This window comes from Rattus norvegicus, chromosome 2, assembly GCF_021556685.1.
Source record: "Rattus norvegicus strain SHRSP/BbbUtx chromosome 2, alternate assembly SHRSP_T2T, whole genome shotgun sequence".
Lineage (NCBI taxonomy): Eukaryota > Metazoa > Chordata > Mammalia > Rodentia > Muridae > Rattus > Rattus norvegicus.
Window position 1 is genome coordinate 83,378,924 of NC_141535.1, and position 21,363 is coordinate 83,400,286.

At 44.9% G+C, this 21,363-nt stretch overlaps 1 protein-coding gene across 4 annotated transcripts in view; it reads left to right on the top strand.

Moving 5' to 3' along the window:
• The window catches only part of Ctnnd2 (catenin delta 2), an 843,638-nt gene that overhangs the window by 464,785 nt on the left and 357,490 nt on the right, over nt 1–21,363 (top strand). For all 4 annotated transcript variants that reach the window (NM_001271502.2, NM_001415019.1, XM_087614127.1 and 1 more), the window contains 1 exon segment: nt 928–1,483. In NM_001271502.2, coding sequence (NP_001258431.2) covers nt 928–1,483 — 556 coding nt within the window.

Below are 21,363 nucleotides of genomic sequence, written 5' to 3' on the forward strand. Positions count from 1 at the left end.
TTCCAGACTGTCTCACACACAGCAATGCTACTAGCTTTTCACAACAGGGACTTCCCAGTTTTGCCCTGTGTGAAGATTGAAGCATCAAGAAGTAGCTCACAAGTAGCTGAGGACCCAGCACTGTCATTCTGTTGCAGATTTGTCTCTGTGCAAGATTCAAGGAAACTGCCTTCCCTTTCTACACTTTCTAACTCCACCCCAGCCCTGGTCTTTTGTTTTCTTGTAAGAGAAGGAAAGCACCTGGCTTTTAGTTGGAAGACACAACTGCGGGGGCTCTTAGGAGCCTACCAGACAGGGGTGTTGTACTGAGCCATCTAGAGTACACTTTTAATATCCAGAAAAGGAAGCCCTTTCAGTGTTTCCAATTTTAATTGATCTGTTTCCTCTAGATTTTTTTTTAGTACTGAAAAAACAAGCTTACTCTCATGACGTAGCACTTTCCCTCGGTTTAACTCTTGCCCCAAAAGAGTCTTAACGGCAGAATAAAGTCTAAGTAGTACATCTTTTATGTCCCCATCTAAGTATGCAAATCGGTCAGTTTGGGGTGGCTGAAAGTGTGTCTCCGGGAATAATGGAAGCGTTTAATGCCTGTAGTTCCATTAATGCTAGCAGATAGAGAGGGCGTTCTGGGAGATCACCGGTTGGGTGGCCTTTAAATTTTTCTTTTGTGACTAAAACCTCTTGGAACTCGGAGGAGAGGCATGCCTCTCGCCTTTTTGTGAGCCGGCCTCTGATACCCCGCTCCTTTCTGCTCCTTTCTCCTTGGAAAGGAACCGGGCTAGGAACGTGCTGGGGCGTGGGTTCGCGTCCCTTTCCACGCGCGTAGTCTGGGTGCAGAAGTTGTCCTCTGCAGCCGGGCGGGGCCGGGCGGCGGGCGGCTGCTTCTCCAACCTCTGAGCGCGCCCGTTCTCTGCTCTCCCGGCACAGGGCACGACCGGTCGCTCGGGGCACCTGGCGGGCTCCGAGCCTGCGCCACCGCCTCCGCCTCCGCGGGAGCCCTTCGCGCCCAGCCTGGGCAGCGCTTTCCACCTGCCCGACGCGCCGCCCGCCGCCGCGGCGCTCTACTACTCCAGCTCCACGCTGCCCGCGCCGCCGCGCGGGGGCTCCCCGCTGACCACCACGCAGGGCGGCTCGCCCACCAAGCTGCAGCGCGGAGGCTCGGCCCCGGAGGGTGCCGCCTACGCCGCTCCGCGGGGCTCCTCGCCCAAGCAGTCGCCCAGCCGCCTGGCCAAGTCCTACAGCACCAGCTCGCCCATCAACATCGTCGTGTCCTCGGCCGGCCTGTCCCCGATCCGCGTGACCTCGCCCCCCACCGTGCAGTCCACCATCTCCTCTTCGCCCATCCACCAGCTGAGCTCCACCATCGGCACCTACGCCACCCTGTCGCCCACCAAGCGCCTGGTCCACGCGTCCGAACAGTACAGCAAGCATTCGCAGGAACTGTATGCCACCGCCACCCTCCAGAGGCCGGGCAGCCTGGCAGGTAAGGGGCTTGGCGCCCTGGCGGGGAACCGGGGTGACTGGATCCAAGCAGCAGGGCTGGGCATGTCTTGGGGCCAGTTTTCAGATTCTGAGGCTTTGGGGGATGCCAGGGCTTGTCTGCAAAGTCTGTCAGCATCTCTCTTCAGGTGTGCCTGTCATGTGGCCTGTCACCCTCTAACCACCCTGTCTTCCCTCTTCCCTCCCCAAAGTTTGAAGACTTAACACCAAGAAACAAGGTTAATTTAGTAGAACCACATAGACCTGTTGCTTGCATCCAGAAAGAAATCAAGTAACTATCCCAGAGGGTATGATCAGTATTAGTGGCCAGAAAAAAAGTTATATCCCCCCTCCAAAAAAAAAAAAAATCAGATTCTGAACTTACACAGGTTTCAGCAGCAGAGTAAATATAACCAATGGGGGACATGTCTTCAATGGTTACCTATTTCATTATAGGATAGGCGGGCACAGTGGGGGAACAGGGTTGCCTGAGTTGGAAAGGCTGCTTTCCCCTGCCAGATCAGAAGAGGTGACATTTCTGTGGTGACTGTCCCTGTTACAGACCAGGCTGAGCTGGCGACTCTGCTGTTAATGCCATATGCTTCGTTTAAACAAGACACTGTGATTGAAAGACTAATGCTCCCTCCTAAGACACCTGACATGTAATCTGGATTTATCGCCGGTTTCTTTCCTTCTAGAAGTATTTGGTTAATTCTGTGACTCTAGTAACAGATGCTGTGCTCATATGCTTCTTGTCTTGACACAAATAGATGACTGTGAAGATAAATAGGATTAAAAAAAAAGGAACTTGTCTCAGGCACAAGGCAGGTGGCCAAGGGCTTCATCAAACACAGTAATGGCCAGCATGGACTAGCCTAGCTCAGTGGGAGGCAGGCTGGGATAGACTGCCCACAGGACTGTGCTAGGTACATTTGCTTTGCCTGGAGAGTGAAATTTTAGACGTAGCCTGCCATGAATGCCCAGATATGTCTAATGTAGCCACTAGTTTGAAGAACAGTCAGGGAAACAGGCACCAAACTTTATGTTCATGAGATCATACCAAGAAGCAGAGAGGTGAGAGAGAGGTCAGCCTCTTGTCCTCCCTAGCCGCTGTGGAGAAGATGCAGGATGTTCAGGTCTGTAGCCTTCTAAAGCCCGTTCAGTTTCGGTGTCTACCTGATGGAAGAATGAGAGGATGGTTTTGTTTTTTGACGGTGTTTGTTTTTTGGGGAAGGGGTCCCAGCTTTTCCCTCACCTGATGACAGGTGCCTGTCACATTGTATACCTGTGGTGAAGCAGAGAGTGACCAGGTAGCTGAATGTGTAGGATTTTGATAAAAGGTTTAGGGAATGGAACTACAGTAACAAAGAATGCAACAGTTCCTTGCACATTTTGAAAAGGGCTTATGTTTTAATGTCTGCAAAGAATGTTTCAGAGGCTTTGATGGAGGTCGGGTGGTGTGGCTGGTGCTGGGGCAGGTGCTGGTGCTGGTGGTGTGTATGCATTTACATATCTGTTTGTTAGAGGTGAAGACACTTCTCTGGCCAAAAGGAGAGCTCCAGTTGACCAGCACACTCCCATCTGTTCCTCATATTCTCTTGCCATATCACATTTTTGCTACCTAGTAAGGAAAAAATATTCAATATGCCATCGAAGAGACATAATTTTAGAGTTGCAGTGAACATTTTAAATGTTTGAATTCATTTGTTTAACATACATGTTAAAATATTCATTTAAAGACTTCTTCATGCAAATTGCTACTGGTGGGTTTGCGTTCAGAATTATCCTGTCAGAGTATATGAAGTAAGGATTGGAAAAGATCTCGTGTTCTATTTAGAAATCATGACCCGTGGCCCAAGAGAGATAGAGGAGACGGACTATGGTTAGGTGTGAGCTCACGAGTATCCGAGCTTTCACACTCCATGTCTAATGCCCTGCGTTTGAAACTATTCCAAGTATCATAAAGTTTGGAGCCACCTGGTTTGTTAAGTGAAATGGCACGAGTATCTTGAGATTACAAAATAGATTTTGTCTCAGCAGAGCTGTGAATCAGGAGCTCTGTCACTGACAACCACAAGTATCAATAGAGGGCAGAGATGCTCCCTGCCAGCGAATGCTTCAGTTCTTCAGTGTTCTCTCTCTGCATACCATCCCCAGTTCAGTCTCTAGAGATAATGCATCCCCTGAAAGCTCCAGACTCCTCTCAAACAGAGAGGCCGGAAAATAAACAAAAAAAAAATGAAATGCTTTCAATAGTGTGACTCAGAAGGTGGCTTTTGAGTCTTTCCTGAAGTGGTGAGCCAGCCAGCCAGCCCTGTGAGTACTAGGGAAGGGTGTTCTCAAAGCAGAAAAGTGAGCTCAAAGGACAGGGACTAGGAGTGTGCCTGCCATGCACAGAATGGAAAGCACTGAGCAGGACGAAGGCCTGGCCGTGGTGAGGTTGGATAGATCCTGAAGGCCTTGCAAGACAGCGAGGGCAGGAGCAGAACTGACGTAGTCTGGCTTCGCCTGTAGCAGCTTACTCTGGCTAACAATGTCAGCAATAAAATTTGGGGATCAGAGGCCAAAGTAAGGATGTCCACTGGGAGTGATTATAACAATCTAAGCTAGATATACTTACCCTGAAGGCGATAAGCAATAGGTGTGTGTGTGTGTGTGTGTGTGTGTGTGTGTGTGTGTGTGTGTGCCCCAATGCAATTTTCATGAGCTAGGTGAAAATGATAAGAAGGATGACAGCTAAGAGAATGGCGCTTCAGTGACAGGGCTGGAACAGGTGGCAGAAGCATAGTTTAGGAAGTGTGGAGAGACACTAGGGCCCAGGTCTTTATAGGTGATGGCACTCTGCCAGAACCCCAGTGCACACACCTCGTAGGAAGTTGGATATGTGTGTCAGAGTTTTATCCAGGACTTGTTTTCTTTAGTTAAGAGCATGCCCAGGGTTTCAAGTGCTATCAAAGGCCATCAGGCTGTCAGTTGCAGAAAGCACTTGGGCAGAAAGTAACATAACCCCTCCCTTCTCTACTGGATCTTCCTGATGACTGATCTTGCTAGAAGCCAGGCCAAGATTTCAGAGATGTCATAGTCAGTCTGGATTAAACACAGAAAAGTGTTAAGTTTACAAATCTCAAGTCATTAGACACTCATGATTTCACAGTAGTGTTTCTTTTCTTGTGCAGTAATATGTCTTTTTATTGCACAAAGCTCAGTGGAAACCCAGATTTTAAATACTCTACCTGCTTGCTCCATTTGCAGAGCACGAGGGTCACTATAGCATCTACTCTTACTGCCTCCAAGTCGCTGAGGAGTATTCCTGACTCATTAAATGTTAACTTTGGTGTTAACACATTACCGACAACAGAGCTTAGAAATATGCTGGAAAGAAGTCCTGCATTTTTGTCCTAGACAGGAGGCAGCTCTAGTGACCTAGAAACAATGCCACATGGTTCACATGTAAAGGAGGTGTCATTACTGTCTTCAAAATGCACCAGTTCAGTTAAGAAGGGTTTAAAACAGTGTCTCACACTGAAGCCCGGGTTGACCTAGAAGACACTGTGTAGCTCGAGATGCCTCTGAACATGTAGCCATCTCCCTGTCTCTGCCTCCCGGGTGCGAGGACTACAGTCACACCCACCATCTGTAATTTTTCACTACTGCTCCAATTTCAGTTTTAGAGTCAGTGTAGACTAAGACAGAGCTTAGTTGTGGTGAGAAAACCCATGGGGGACAAATTACCGATAGCTTACATGTGCCCAGCATGCTTCTTTGTGGAGACCATCCCAGTGTCTTAACTGTCAATGAGGAACTAGCGAGAAACATACCTGAAACTAACTCGAAACATCGGTATCTATAGTAAGGTAGTAAGGGGCAGAGGAGAGAGGACCAGCATGGCCGTGCTTGCTTGGCAAAGGTGGGTGAGTGAGGAGAGACAGCAGGATAGCAATGAAAGAAGATGGCGCAGATAAAGAGCAAATGGATGCCACCCTAAAGGGCTTGTGATGTCATCCTCTCTGCGCATGGTTGCCAAGGCCATCTTTGCACGTTAGCAACTGTTCTGGGAGCTTTGCTCCAGGTGGGTCAGGAGTAATGGGCAAGCAGACAGAGAGGCCCAAGACTGTTCCGTCCTGTCAGATGTAAGCATCACAACTGTCTCCTGCTTCTTCCAAAGGGGGCGTGAAACTCAATGCTGATGGCCTATAAACCGGTAGAGGGAGAAAGCTTTCTAAGTGATAGAACTTGCCTTTCACTTTGTCCTCCTGACAGTCTTCATCACTTAACTTCATCGGCTGTGTGTTAAGTGTGTTTATCATAATGAGTGGACACATTAAATATTAAGGATGAGCAGAAATTACATTGAAGAGCACATTATACTGCAGAGCCTTTGCTGTGTATTGCTTAGAGGGGCACAGTCTGCTGTTTGCGCATCCCGTGGGCTCCGACAACTGATGGAGGCTGTGTGATCTTTACCTCCCTCCCTTAGACTTGGGCCGAAACTCAGCAGTGATGTACACCTTGCCCAGATCTGCAAATAACAGGAATTTAACCTAGACAGTTTTGAGTAGAGTATAGTATACGCTATCCATAGTCCATAAGTAGAGAGTGTACAGTTTTTGTCACAAAGAACAAGAGTAAAGACATAGATATTTAATATAAAGTTGGGAGGTTTTTTTGTTGTTGTTGTTTATTTTGTTTTGTTTTGCCCACCATTATAGGTTTTGGCTGTTAAATCTCTAATGACTTTGAAGAAATAAACAGCCCCTCAAATATGTGTCGAAATCCTATTGAGTACGATTTCACGCATGCCAATTTCTGTTACTTTAAAATAAGATGATCTCCCATTTTCTGAGTTTAGAGCCGAATTAATCCTGCTGGAAATACAAATGCAAGATGTAAATATGTATTGAAGCTATCAGGCCTCCAAAGCTTACTCTGAGAGAGAAATGACACGTGAAATGTAAATTCTTAACCAGCAGTTTCCACGAGAACTGACCTTATAAGGAGAGTTATTTAGTCGAGGCTTGATCGACTTACACTCCAGCCAAATGGACCCAAGCTGCCCTATGCAGAGTGGACCACGCGCTGTAAACTCAGAGTTCCAACTAGTTGGAGCATCATTCAACCTCTGACTTGCTGTGCCTCCCACATCTCACTCTTTGAGTTAGTAAAAGGGGAAGTGTTGATCGAAGACACTGTAGACTCGTGTTCCCTGGAGAGGATGGTCCCAGAGTAGAAGGCACAGTCACTTGGTAAGTTTATAGTGAGGGTATTTAATGCTTATCTCTGCCTCTTAGGGGCATGCTTGGGGGATGCAGTTCAGAGGTGATTAGATGCCTGGCTCCTGTTTTTACATTTGTTTTTCTGGAGCTGATGGGTTCCTAGCCTGCAGACAAGAGCAAGGGTGATTCTCATGAACTCCTGCCTACTTATATCCTCAACATCACTGAAAATTCAACCTTAGAAAATATCCCTGTACAGATTTACATTATCTGCTTACTATTTTATCAATCTGAGATCTTAATCAATACCTTCACTTGGGTAAAGAGACTTCTCTCATCAGTATCATCAGCAGATGGCTTGGAAGGGAGTCCTGGGCAGCTTTCCAAGCCAACCAGACCCTTTTCACTTCCACTGCCTAACCTCACACCCCATCAAACCCCACGCACCCCACCCCTGGGCTTTCTCACTGGAAGAGTTCCTCCCTGGAACTCTTGAACTGTACAGGACAAATCTCTGTCCTGTGTGATGGGTAGACTCTGAGGATAGGTTTTGTAATTCAACCCACTTGGGACATGAAGGCTGTTTACCACACACTGACCTTTTTCATACACTCAGCACTGCCCCCGCCCCCACTACACAGTCGCAACCATACTGCCTCATTAGAGGCTCATGTCATCTGCCTCCTATCCTCAGGGAAGCAGACCCTTGACTCCAGCACACTGTCCTTCCTGTGTGCGAACGAACCCTGCCAGAGTCTCCCCGTCTGTCAGTGGTCCAGAAATCACAGTAGGATCAAATCCTCCACAGCAGTAAGTTAAGTTGATGTAGCCTCTGTGTCACACGGTTCTTGGTATCCAATTTCTACCCGATCAATATTCAGGAGAAACAGTAGTAGGAAAGCCCTGATTTCCACATCCTCTTCCAGGAAGTTCGTGGCCAGAGTCTTAAAACCCAGCTCATGTTTCTAGGAGTCCAAGAGTCCAAGTCCTCACTATCACTATATTTTTTTAATAAACATTTGACTTACAGATAACAGTGCCTACTCTGCTACCCTCCCCACCCATACCTCCCTTACCAGTGAGCATATGATAGATTAACTTGTTAGGGGAAGGCCAGTGGTATCTACATTTTTGAGTCCTTCAAATAGCACCAATAGTTATTCATGTCGTATTTAATTACCTAGGAAATGTAAACCAAAAACTTAATTGAAGTCACCACTTACGGTTCAGCAGGCATCCTCTGCCTAACATTTGCTACCTGGCTTCTCTCACAGCATCCCCAAATGCAAATGTAAATACAGTGGGAAATGAAGTCACAAGAGACACAGAACACAGACTCCATTATCACTGAGAAGCAAATAAAGTGTTTTCTAGAAACTTTAAGTTAAGAGGCAGAGCAGAGCTGGGCTTCAGAGGCCTCTGAAATGTGGAGCTGAAGAAGTGGAGGAGGAATGGAAGTTACTGTTCACATCCATCTTTCCCTCTGTGTCCTCACTCCTGCCAGAAATGGCGAGGGCTAACTCCGAGAGTCCTTAACTGAACCACAAGCAGTGTGAGAGTTAGACTCCCAATTCAAGATGTTGGCATCATGAGGGAAGTTTAAGTCACATACGTGAATACAGGTGGGAAGGAAGGCGGGAGGATGCTGCTCATCACCCAGTCACTCCTGAAGGAAGATGGCCACCATGCATTTCCCTTCCTCTTTGTCATGAAGTCACATTTGGAATCCATACCTAGTGGGAAGCACTTCTAGTCACACCATGGAACAAATCTGTCCCTGGTATTTTTCCTTCCTCCAATATGATGAATTAGCAAGGATTACAGCGGAATGGGAGAGAATTGCTGGCTTGAAAGAGGCTAAAATAGAAAAATAAATTATCCCTTGGAAGAAACACATAATTTAAGGGATGTAAGAGATTAAAAGACATAAGCAAAAGCTTTGGGTCTAGCATTGAAGAGGATTTAGGAAGATCTTGGATTCATTAAGTCTAAACTGAATAGGATACATAAACAGAGCAAAGAATGTGAAAATCCTTCTAGGCTGTAGAAACATAATTCATACAACTAAAAACTAATTGGCAAAATGACTGGAAGTAGTTAAGGAACGAACGCAGAAGGTAGGGGGCAAAAGGACAGAGGCAGAAAACGTAAGACTGGTACAAGGAGAACCAAGTCACGTTCGAGAGATGTAATGTGTGACTGGGGTCTCAGGAAAGGCGTGGAGGTGGTAAATTATCAAAGTCCTGGGGAAGAATTCCTCAGGGCTCATGCCTTCCTCAGAAACACCTTGTGCTAGGAATTGAAAATGTTCCTTATACTACATCATGAAAATTCAAAGTACCAAGATGAAAAGACCCCAGTGTCTCTGGAGGGGAATAAAGGACTTTACAGAGTAAGCAGGCACAGCTTTGGACAGCAGAGAGTACGGGATGCTGGCTGAGCAGCTGAGAGAATAATCCTTAACCCAAAATCTCCACACAGCCTGTTCCCCACCGTCAAGGAAAAATCATACATGTTCTAACATGCAGAGCCTCGGAAAAATCCATCCTGTAGGCAGACTGTCCTAGAAAAGTACTGTGTTTGAATGATGTATCCTAGCTAAATAAAAACATGAAATGGGAGGAAAAAGTGTCCACAAATGATGCATACTGACTAGCAGAGGGATGAAGAGAAGTCCAGGAAACAGCCCCAGGCAGTAGGTTAGGAGACAAGAGGAGGGTTACTCAACCCAAGTCCCACAGGATCTGTATGATGTCATAATCCAAGGCTGGAAAACACAAAACAGGAATTGCTTCATTGCAGATGCAGTAGAAAGAGTTGTTATATTCTGCAGAGTTCTATAGCTCCAGAAGGCAGCTGTTGAGAGATTTAACGGCTAGACAGATGTGTGAGCATATAGTTCCATCCCTTCTTAGCTCTGTAATGCTGTGCTATTTCACCAAAGCCAACAGAATTTAGAGAGTACAGGTTTCACGCCAGGCACTCCTCTTGGGGCTGGGGACTCACCTGTGAGCAGCAAGGGCCAAAGCCCTGGTGTTCTTAGCACTGATATTCTATCAGGGGTTAGATGAGAGCAGCTGTGGGTCGGGACTAGGGAATACAGAGGTCAGAAACAGAGCAGCGGGGAACATGGCACAGAGAGGATATTCTTGGAGCAAACCTTTGAAGGAAGGAGAAAGGACATACATGTTGAAAACTGTGTCTGGGGCAGAGGAAACCTTGAGCCCAAGAGGTCTGAAGGGAAATCATGCACTGTGTGTTAGAATACAAAATGGGGTTTCTCAAGTCATTGGCTTGCTCTGCAGTATAGGGAAAAGGTAAGAATAACAATTGCAGTCTTCAAGAAAAGCCTATGAGGTTGCAACTGTCCCTTGTTTATCATGTTCACAGGTTAAACAGACTTTATAATTATATCTTGTTACCAAAGACATCATATCATGATATAGGGCTTTTCTGGGCATCCAGTTATACACAAATAGGAACCCAGGACAAAGAGTCAGTCAGCCTACTAGAGAGTCAGACCAAACTTCTAAGACAGCTTGCTGTGAGGAGAGATCCGAATGAGGCAAACCTAAGAAGAGAGCACCCGTATGGGAATAGGGTTCAAACCTATGAGAAAGGCTTATAGGATGAGAGTTCAAGGCAGGGTTGTTGAAATCTTCGAGGTACATTGTGTCACATGTGCCTAAAAGGGGGATTTATACAGTTCAGCCTGCACATGACTGTGTGGGCAGACGATTCATGTGTCTTGGGCACAGTGTTTTGACTATATTAGTTCATTTTCTGTTGCTACTTCAACATACTTGAGTCTGACTAGAGAAGAGTAATTTATATCAAAGTTTCAAAAGATGAAAGACAATGAAGGGTTTACATCATCGATTTGGCCTGTGGTGAGAACCCCTCAGGTTATGACGCTGTGTCACAGGTGACTTCAGAAGGACATCATATGGGAAGTAAGTCACGTAGTGAGATAGGAAATGCTACATACCCGAGTTAGGTTTCCTTCCTTCCTTCCTTCCTTCCTTCCTTCCTTCCTTCCTTCCTTCCTTCCTAGGTCGTCATCTCAACCTCTAACTCATGTCCCACAAGAACAGCATCAAGCTCATTAACAGCTGTATTCTCAATGACTAGTCATATAGCTAGGCCCTGCCTCTTAAAGTTTCCACCATCACATCAGAACACACCCTCTCCCAGAACCAGCCCTCCAACTTCTGACCCTTGAAGACAAACTACAGCACAGTCACGTACATTTTTTTTTAAAGCAAGGCCCAATTTTTATTTTTGAAAGAATGAATTATGCAGAAATCCAGATAAGATTCTTCGCACGTTGCCCTAAGGATTCCCAGGAGAATGTGAATGAATACTGACAGCATTAGAGACTGGAGGCAAAATGGAGGTATATGAGAAAATTAAAGAGGAATCAATTAAAATGGACTGCTTCTGGGAACCAAAAACTGAACCCAATGCCAGGAAATTTCCTTGTCCTTTGAGAAACAGGCTGGCTGATGAGTGAGCCCGTGGTTTGCTGGTACTGGAAGTGTTTCTTCAGAACTGCAGAGAGATGGCTAGTACAGCAAGCATCTGCTGGGAAATGCTATTCTGTGCAGTCTAGAATGACAGGAAGACACCGTAGAATGGGAACAGAAAGACTCAGAAACTGGAATCTTCATGTAGCTGGGAACCCATGCCTGGGGTTTCATGCTGGCTCCTTAAATGCCAACTGTGGGGAAGGCTTCGTTGATGCTGGGGTTGTTGATGAATTTACTTCTAACTTCAGAAATTTTTGCCTTAAGTCAATGGGACACCAAGGAGGAGAGAGAAGAAGCACACGTATTCACTGTAGATGAAGTAAAACGGAAGTGTCTAAACTCTCTATGAGGTGACATCAATGGGGTCTTTATGGTATGTGCTGGCTTCGACACCAAGAAGAAATTCTGAATTTTCTGGCAATCAAAACAAACAAACAAACAAACACTTGTACTTGATGCTCATTTGGGCTCCTGAAAGACAGCTAATGGGATCTCAACACATCTAAAACATTCCATCATGTCTCTTCTAATAGATGTCATGTCTGCAATACATGCTGTCTTCGGTAAACAAACTGGTGTGTGAAATGTTTGTAGTTGGTAAATAACCAAAGCCATATTTACATCGACCAAAATGTGAATTCAAAGAGATACCAGACTGCATTAGTCAGAATCCATGTTACTGTTATTAAAATGCTTAAAATAAAATTTAAAAATTCAAGGGAGAGATTTATTTAGTTCCCGGGTTCAGAGACTTCTGCCCAACATATGAGGGAGAGCTCTAGAGTAGCTCACCTCACACCATAAAAGCAGAAAGATGAAGAAGTATTAGGAAGTCACGCCCAATGAAACACCCCTGTACTGTACTTCTCAGCTCTGCCTCGCCTTCCACAGTTTTTCTCCCCGAATCCTATTACATTTTTTAATCTCTCCATGAATTAAACCACCTGTTATCTCAGAGCCCAAATGATCTAATATGTCTAGAAACAACCAGTAGAAATAGCTAGGGGTGTACTATTTTGATCTCCTTGTTTCTTAATCTAATCGACATGATAACCAAAATTAACTATCATACAAGTTCTGCCTAAAGTGAGCTAAATGATAGAAATCAGAAGAAATCAACAGAGAGGGTGACTGTAAGGGATACAGGAAAGAATGTCTGTGCCTTCAACACTTCATGGTTCTCTAGAAAATGTTTCTCTCTTTCTTAGATCTGGGGCGTGAGATGTATGGACACCTGTAAAGCAGGCCATGCAATAATGTAGTTTCCAACCAAGTGAACAGCCACAAGTATAGACCTGGGAAAGGAGATTATAAAACCAGACAATGCACATTCCATAGTATTTCTTGACCTTATGCAGTCAGTATATTGTGGACCTTTCAGGACCACACAGCAAAAGGAATCTAAAGAAAAGCTTCAATAATTTGACTAAGGAGCAAGTTTGAGCAGGCCATTCCAGTTTCTGCCTACTGTGCAAATATCTTCAGAGGGACTTGCCAGCTGCGGTTTCTGCCTGTTAGTCCTCCTGGATGGCCCCTGAGCTCAAGGCACTGCGTTACTACAGAGGTGGACTCAATTCAGAGCTTCAGGTGATCGTTTCTGATCCCAGCCTTAGCTCTCAGAGCTTGGACCAATGACATGGTATAAAGAGGTGAAAAAAAAAACTCCCTAAAAAGAAAGAAGTGCCCATTTCAAGAGTTAGTGTAAAAAACAGAAGTCATTGTTCCTTCTCCTAAGATGAAACACACATCCAAACATGTACCACATACATGTTACATACACACATTTAAGTTCACCTGGTTAGACATAGAAAATCCCATAGTCTTCTCTATTTATTTCATGTTGATGTATTCTATTTGTGTTGCTATTACAAAATACCACGAATACCACTGTTTTGATGACAGAAATTTACATGTCACGATTCTGAAGGCTACAGAAAGTCCAAGACAGACAGACAGACAGACAGACAGACAGACAGACAGACAGAAAGACAAAGCTAAGACCAAGGCAACCAGAGCGATAGTAGATCCTATGTGTAGGGAAGACCTTTCTGGTCTATTGAAGAATCATTGTTGCTTTTGCTCCCCATGGTGGAAGAGTCTTGAGAGATCTTCCTAGGGCTTGTTTTACAGGGGCCAAAATTCTCAATAATGAGGGCTCTGTACCATCCCTGTCAACGCCTTGAATTGAGACTGAACCTGAAAATTAGTGGAAGACACAAACATGATACCACGGTCTTCTGTGAACTTGTTGCTGTCCACACTGACAAATGGGCCGCTCCTGTTGACGGTGCTTAGTAACATTTACTCCCTTGTATGACTCTCTGTCCTAGAGGAGCAGCATTGATACTACAGGGTATTTCTTAAATGACTGACTGCTCATGGGTAATTTTTCTGAGAGAGACATCTAAACATCTAAAAGTGGGCATTTGATCTAGACACCAGCGTCCTTTATGAATGCTATGAAAAAGTTCCTGTTTTAACAAGGGTGACAGGCGTTCAAGTGACAATGGTGCATACTCCCCCCAAAAAGTTAATTGAGCTTTAAAATACACATGCTCATCAACACCTACTAGAACTATATTTGAAAAGAATAAAATCCAAAAGCTAAGTCCTAGTGGAAACTGCACAGTTCCCAGTCTAATTCTTGTCTTCTCAAAGCTGTTTTATATACAAAACTCCTTATGGGAGGAATTATAAAAATGATAAAATATTAATACATAAAGAGGTTATAAGATGTAAACAGGAATAATGAATCTACAAAGTTTATAGCTGGCATTTTCCCTTTGTAAATTTTGTTGTAAGTTAATGAGTCTTTTTCCTGTAGAAGCCACAGAACCCTCTCTCTGATAATAAACCCACTACAGAAAAATGATAGAGAGAGTGCCTCACACCATGTTTTTGAAACTCCGTGTTTGGTTCTTAAAGAAATGTTATACAGCCTATGTACACTATATCAGAAGCAGTCTAACTAAAAGGTCTTTGTTTAAGATGGAGAATGCAAACCATCTCCATGTATTTTTTAAATTGCAGCTCAGTGTGCTGGTGTCTGCCCTTTCATCCCAGCCCTTGGGAGGCAGAGGCAGGCAGATTTCTGTGAGGTCAAGGCCAACCTGGACTCCAGAGTGAGTTTCAGGCCATCTAGAGCCTTCATGATGCAGCCTTGTGATTTATGAAAGTGCCTGCCTGCTTACTTCCCCTTTTGTTGAGCTACCTCTTCTTCATTCCACGCTGAGAATTTCCTCCGTGGCCTGGGGCAAAAGCCACAGAACCCAAAAGAGAGACAGCTTTGCTCCCAAGTGACACTTTGAAGAGCTAATGAAAGCTGCCTTGAAGCTTCAGCCTGCCTGTGTTGTTTAGGTATGAAGATATACCAGGCCTGCCTTGTTCTGGATGCTCTCCCAGGAAAGTCCCCGGATTATGTATAACAATGAGGTCTGGAAACCTGACAGTGCAGATGCTCTGTTCATGAGATATCAAAAGCAGCTGTTGAGAAATAAAGCGACACCTGTTGAGTTTTATCTCCCTTGTTGATAAAGACAAGTTTGGTGTCAATATAAGACTGACCGTTAAAAACGCTGGGAAGTGACTAATTAATAAGGTAGCAGCAAATCACAGATTGCTTCCACTAGGACAATAAGAAGATAGGAGTGAGCCAAACTTGTAGTCCATTCCTGCTAGAAACAAATTTTGAAGTGAATTATCATAACTACAAGGCTCCTCCCAGGTAAAAATTAAATTTCATGTGCTAAACTTCTTTTGCTCGCAGATATCCAAAGGTTTTAATTACAAGTTTTGAATCTAGTTACATTGCCTTTCATAAAAGTACAAATAACTCAACTCTCCCTGACCTTGCCAGGAAATGTTTGAGGTGCTTGGGTAGAGTCTTTCTGAAGGTCTGTTTGCCAGGCTGAGTCTTAGGCTGTTGTGGAAGGATGCAAGAGAGTCCACAGGACATCACTAAGCCAGGACTGCTACACCCTTTTCTCCCTAGCCCTCGGAGTCTTTTATCCTAGAACTGTGAAGGGCAGGAGGGAGGGGGGATGTGCCGGAATGCCTTGCTCACTGCCTGTCAGGTTCTAGGGTTTCCCAGCAAGATGCTACCTGCAGCACAGAGTAAGGAATGCTTGGGGCAAAGCCCATTCCCCCAGGATTCCAAGGGCATTACTACATAGCCACTCAGGAGCGGATATTCCCAGAGCTGTGCTGACCCCCAGATTAAGGGAAATTCTAAAGACTTGAGTGTGTGCGAAAGACCCTACCTGCATCTTGCCTCCAATCTACAATGACTATTAAAACCAGGTCACTTTTCAGAGGACATACACCACACTCTTCTGGTCACTGGGCTTTCTTCTGAGACCCGTGTCTGGGAAGGGCCTGCAATCAATCCTCATTTTTTTTGTCTCAGAAGTGAATGATAGACATGTTTTCCTGGTGTGGAGAAGGGCTGGGCTTTTTTTTTTCTTACAAAGAAAGTGGAAGATCAAGGAACCTTTGTTTGGCAGGGTGTGTGCACTGCGGCAGTGCAGGGAACCTAGACCCACATCAAAATCAAGATAACCTCCACAAAAACATTCCAGCCCATCCAACTATAAAAAGGCTGATTGGTTTTTTTTTTAAATCCCTTATTTTTATTTACCCTTCTAGAAGTGACTCTTCTCCAGATAAGCCTTAACCCTAACTTTTCCAGACCCTGGAGGAAGAGCAATTTCTTTTTCTTTTCTTTTTTGTTTTAGTTAATCATTTTATTTGCTTACATTTCAAATGATTTACCCCTTCCAGGCTTCCTCTCGGAAAACCCCCTACCCCACGCCCCTCCCCTTTGTCTCTATGAAGATGCTCCCACACCCATTCACCTACTTCCTCCTCACTGCTCTAGCAACCCCCTATGCTGAGGCATGGAGCCTCCACAGGACCAAGGGCCTGCCCTCTCATTGATGACAGATAAAACCATCCTCTGTTACATATGCAGCTAGAGCCATGGGTCCCACACGTGTACTCTTTGGTTGGTGGTTTAGTCCCTGGGAGCTCTGGGTGCTTCGGTATTGTTCTTCCTGTTGGGTTGCAATCCCCTTCAGCTCCTTCAGTCCTTCCCTTAGTTCAGGAAGACCCATTTCTAGGAGAGGAAACACAATCACCTGTGGCCTCTTGGTGTAGACCTGGCCAGATGGAGACACACAGCAGATACAGGATCACTCATCATAGTCATCAGGGCACGAGCATGCTGAGTTAGGCTGCTGGGCACCTACCAAACTCCACCTCACGGCCAGTATCCAGCTACACCCGGCCCTGAGTCTTTGCCGAGGCCACTGGTGTTTGCTCAGAAGGGCAGGGGGAGACTATGGCATTGATGTGTCAGTCTCTAGTATTCAAGGCTGGTGCCTTAACTGAACACCTCTAACAATCAGATAGCTTAGTCACCACTAGACCAGCAGCCCCTGTCCTCTCAGTGAGAGGAGTAGTAGGATCTTCCTCTGAGAGGAGTCTGTTAAGATGCCCAACCTCAGAGGTGCTGAGGGCAAACCTGAATTTCAATCAGGACATCCTTATGCATGGTGTTCTGTAAAACAAACACCCGGCCACTCCCGGGTCTGGGAGGAGAAAACTGGCTTCCAGGACAGTGCCGGCACCACCACTGTCTACCTGGGGCGTTTGATCATTCAGGGCCTCTTAGAGAGTCCACTCTTCATTTCACAGTGGGAAGTAAAAATGTGCCTGTCAAACAGCCATCTTAGGAACAGAGGTCACACTGCTCCCCTGCTTTGCAAAAGCCTGCCTGCCACTGAAGGAATCAAACAAAAGAAGTCTGTTTTCCTAAAAGAAAGAATGCCCAGGCTTAAACAGTGGGTATAAGATCAAAAGACCTTTGTTTGGATCGCACAGACACAGTCACTGTGCTGTGGGGACCAGTGATTTTGGCCACTGATTTTTTTTTTTTTTTTTTTTTTTTTTTTTTTTTTTTTTTTAGTTTTACCAGAAAGGGCTTGAGTCAGAGTTGGTGAGAATATTCATTTGGGAAAGGGGCAGGTGGAGTATAGTAATTACAGAACACTGCATTGGGTACCTCATTGAGAAAGTGATGGGGGAAAAAAACCCTGGGTTTTGTACACTGCCACTTTGTACACCTCCAAGGCTCCCATGACAGCAGCAAGTCTGTGTGTCATAGAGTATGAAAATCTACTGTGAGATAAAGGAAAGAAGAAGGTACGTTTTCTTTCCGAAATCCGGCTATCACGGATTTTATATCATACATTGAAATTATCAGGTTACAATGCAGTTTTACCATTGGGCACATACGAATTAATCAGTTCTCTCACCAACATTGGTCTGAAATTGGCTCTAAGTCTACCTGCAAAATGTAGCCAGACAGCTTTGCATTTCTAACACATGAGATACACATCGTAAAGTGGATCCAGTGAGTTGGTGTTCATTTGCAAATAAAATTTGTTCCATGAATTTAACTCTAGGGCGTGAAGATTATGCTGGGATTCTTTAAATACTTAGATTAATTTTCGAATTAGCACAGGAGTAGGAAGGAAACCTTGGAATTCCCATTTGGATCTGAGTCCAAATTCAAGAAGAGAACTGAGTTCTGAAGGAAGAGCATGGAGGGGCTTTTTAATTGTCTTTCTCGTAGCTTCCCTCTGTTTAAATCACGCTTACAGGATCCCAGGCTGCCGAGAAAATCACAGCAACCCTCCTGCCTCAACCTTTTTAGTGGTGGGGTTTCCCCTACACTCCTTGGGGGGACTCACTTCCTGCCTACTCTGGGAGCACCAGCGTAAAGCACATCCCTCAATATTTTCTAGCATAATCCCTAAACGTTCCTAGCATAGAACTGAACCTTATCCTCCCCACCTCCAACACCACAGTCAAGGGGTCTGAACCAACCATCGGCAGCCAGGAAAAGATAGCTAGAGCCTTAGAGTAAGTAGTTCCGGAGCTGCCATGCCCCAGGACAGTGTCTCTTCTGCCACTTCACCTCTGGGAGCTATGGCCTGTTCACAGCACACATGAAAGACACACTGTAGCCATTCTATATCACTAATCCTACGTGTCATGCTCACAATCCAGTATTCAAACATACTTTCAGAAACTTTGTATGATAAAATGTTTACTAGTGACTGAATTCTGTGGCTTCTGAATAAGAAACAGGATGAGCAGGGACACGTGGTAGAATTGAATTCTGAGTGCTAAATGACTGCACCAATAAATTCTAAATGTTGCATGTTGACATTATGTGATAGTTCTGCAATAGCAGGGAAAGCCGTCCATGGAACTGGTCTAGTATTTTCTTCGGTCAATTGTGTTTTGACTGCATTTTGCTGCTTTCCAGCTCTGAGCTCCCAAGCTTGGTTAAGGTCGAGTTCCCAGAATTGTTTGCTACCAACATAATTGGTAAGGGTACTTGACCTTGACCTTAGTGACATTTTAGACACCATCAAAAATTTTCCCAGCATCGTTTTATTCTTGGGAAAGATGTAAGTGTTCCTGGGTGGTGGTTAGCATCCTTTATGGTGCTTAGAACTACTGTCAAGTAGACTGTGATGATGGAAGGAAATTTCTATGAAAGTGAAGTACGTTTTGTTTGAGTCAGAAGATATATAATGTATCTAGTGAGATTTGGATGCACATTCCCACAATTGGTTTCCATGTAAATCTTTTCGTTAATAATGGCCAAGACAAAAATGGGTATTTATATGTATCTGATGACCATTTTTTCCCTAAACAAGGCCAGTGAAAAATTATTTTAACTTCATTCATTGGTCTTCCTTCTGGTCCACAGTCCCTTTTGTTTGTCTTGATAATGACTGTCTACTCACAAGGTCTTTAAACCTGACCAGAATGGATAAAACAGAGTACAAACAGTGTTCCTTTGAGGAAGGCTTTCTCAGCGCTCTGTATACAGCTTAAATATGGAATTTCTCTGGCACAGCTGTTTCCATGGGAAAACACTGTGAGCTGTTAGTATTACCAATGATATTCTAATATTTCGATAATGCCACTATTAGATGTTTTTGCTAGTCATTTGCACTTGTTATTGTTTGAGAATTTCAATGTGCATGCGATGGATTTGATACATTCCATCCCCTCCAATTCCTTCTCTGTCTTCTGAAACACCATTCCCTCACCGTTTCCTATCTTCCCTTCATTTTCTTTTAAGCCCACTGAATTGGCTCAATGCTCTCAGTATGTGCAGGGTTTAGGGCCATCTATAATTGGAGCAGAGCATCTTCCCAGGGCCTACATCCCTAACAAAATCAGAATCTCTCTTTCCCAATAACCATTATTGCCAACACCTCCTCAGCTAGAGACCAGACTTCCGGGACACCTCCCTACTCTGTGCTTGGATTTTGTCTGGCTTGATCTTGTGTAGGTGCTGTGCATGCTGTCACAGGTATTGTGTGTTCATAAAGGCATTCGATCCATTGATTCTGGAAGTCGCTGTCTTACTGTAGTCACCTACTGCTTCCCACCCCTGCAGTCTTTCTGCCCCCTCTTCAGCAGTGAGCCCTGCGCCCTGGGCGGACAGGGTGTGGTATAGACATCCCATATGGAGCTGAGCTCTCGCAGTTTCTTATTCTCTTCAGACTGTGCAGTCGTTGGTGCCCGAGTTAATTGGTGATAATGCTTGTAATAATACCATACCGAAAGTATGATTTCCATAAAGACGGGATTCATGTTAAAGGCTCCGTGCCCAGCACCTAGATTGTTAATTTGGTGAATGGCACTAATAAATAGTACCACTGCACTTATGCCCCAAAGTCGCACCCAAAGTTCAACAGCAATCCTTGTCATCCACCGTGACTGGGACTGGTTTTTGTGAGAGTCGGAGCAAAGAGCTGATGATTAAAGCCACCACTGAGTCCTCCCGTCATGCCTAATGTTAGTCGCACACATAGCATTAGAAGAAAGTTATTGTCTCCTTGGGCTTTACACTTTGGGGATCTTAGCAATATAACCTGAGCCTACAGGAGGAAGGGCAGACAGCAAGCAGGCGCTGGGAGTGCACTGTACTTAAATATATTCCTGGGAAATCTAAACTTGAGCTTGGGGTGGGGTGGGTGCTGGCATTGGGAAAATCAGATGCAAAACAGTTACTTACAATCTGTCCTTCGTCACAACTCTATCTAAACCTGACATTATTTAATTATCGACAAAGGGAAAGAGCTCGCTTGCCCTGATCCTTCCCTTCCTGAAAAGAACCCAGTGCTTTCGTTTTCCATTTGTTATTTTTTTGAAATTAACACATAATGACATCATCTCCTCCCATTCCCTTCCTCCTTCCAGTCCTTCCAATGCAGGCCTCTAAACTCCTCTTAATGAGCACCAAACCCAGGCTATTGAAAGGCAGTGTGCAATTAATTCCCAAGATGGCTGGTAGGTGTCAGTTTGGGGTCTGTGGGTGAATGGTAGGCAGCCGTTGTAACACACCATAGGCCCTTTTGGTTCTGATGTGCAGCCTCTGCTCACCACAAATATGTAGCACTCCTCCTGGCTGTCCCAAGTCTGTCCTCATGAGTCCATTGCCTTGCCCTGACATTTCTTCTCTTGATTTGGATGTAAATCAGTGCCTCATTTATCACCAGCCAGCGCCACCAGTGAAAACTAATTTCCTGGTGTGCTGGGCTTCTTTAGGAAACTACCTCAGGGTTCCCTGTTGTGTAGTATTGCTCCACAGGAACACTTTCTCCTGGCTATGCAGGGAGTGCTGTGAATAAGGATTCACGGATGCTAGAACGCCAAGCCACTTATAATGGATACATAAGCCAGTTAGTGACAAGCATTTGCACATGTCCAGAGGGAGACAGAATAAATGTAAACGCTTCCGTTGGTTAGCCAGAGGAGAGGGAAACAGGGCGCAGGCAGCAACCTTATCCTTAAATATCCACTTCTCGAAGGAATCCATCCATCCATCGTCCAGGTCAAAACCTGCTGCCGGCAACAATGTCCGGTTCAGTTTTCAGCAGTGAGCATTGGGAGTGCAGTGGAGCACATTCATTTGCTCACCATTTAGAATAGTTTCTGTCGTGCTAAATGGAAATGGTGCATGGCCTTTGAAGGTTGTCCCTCTGCCTCAGCTTTCTTGGGTACATTCATCAGGCATGTAAAAAATGTATTTTTCAGTAGCCCTGTTTGGTGTG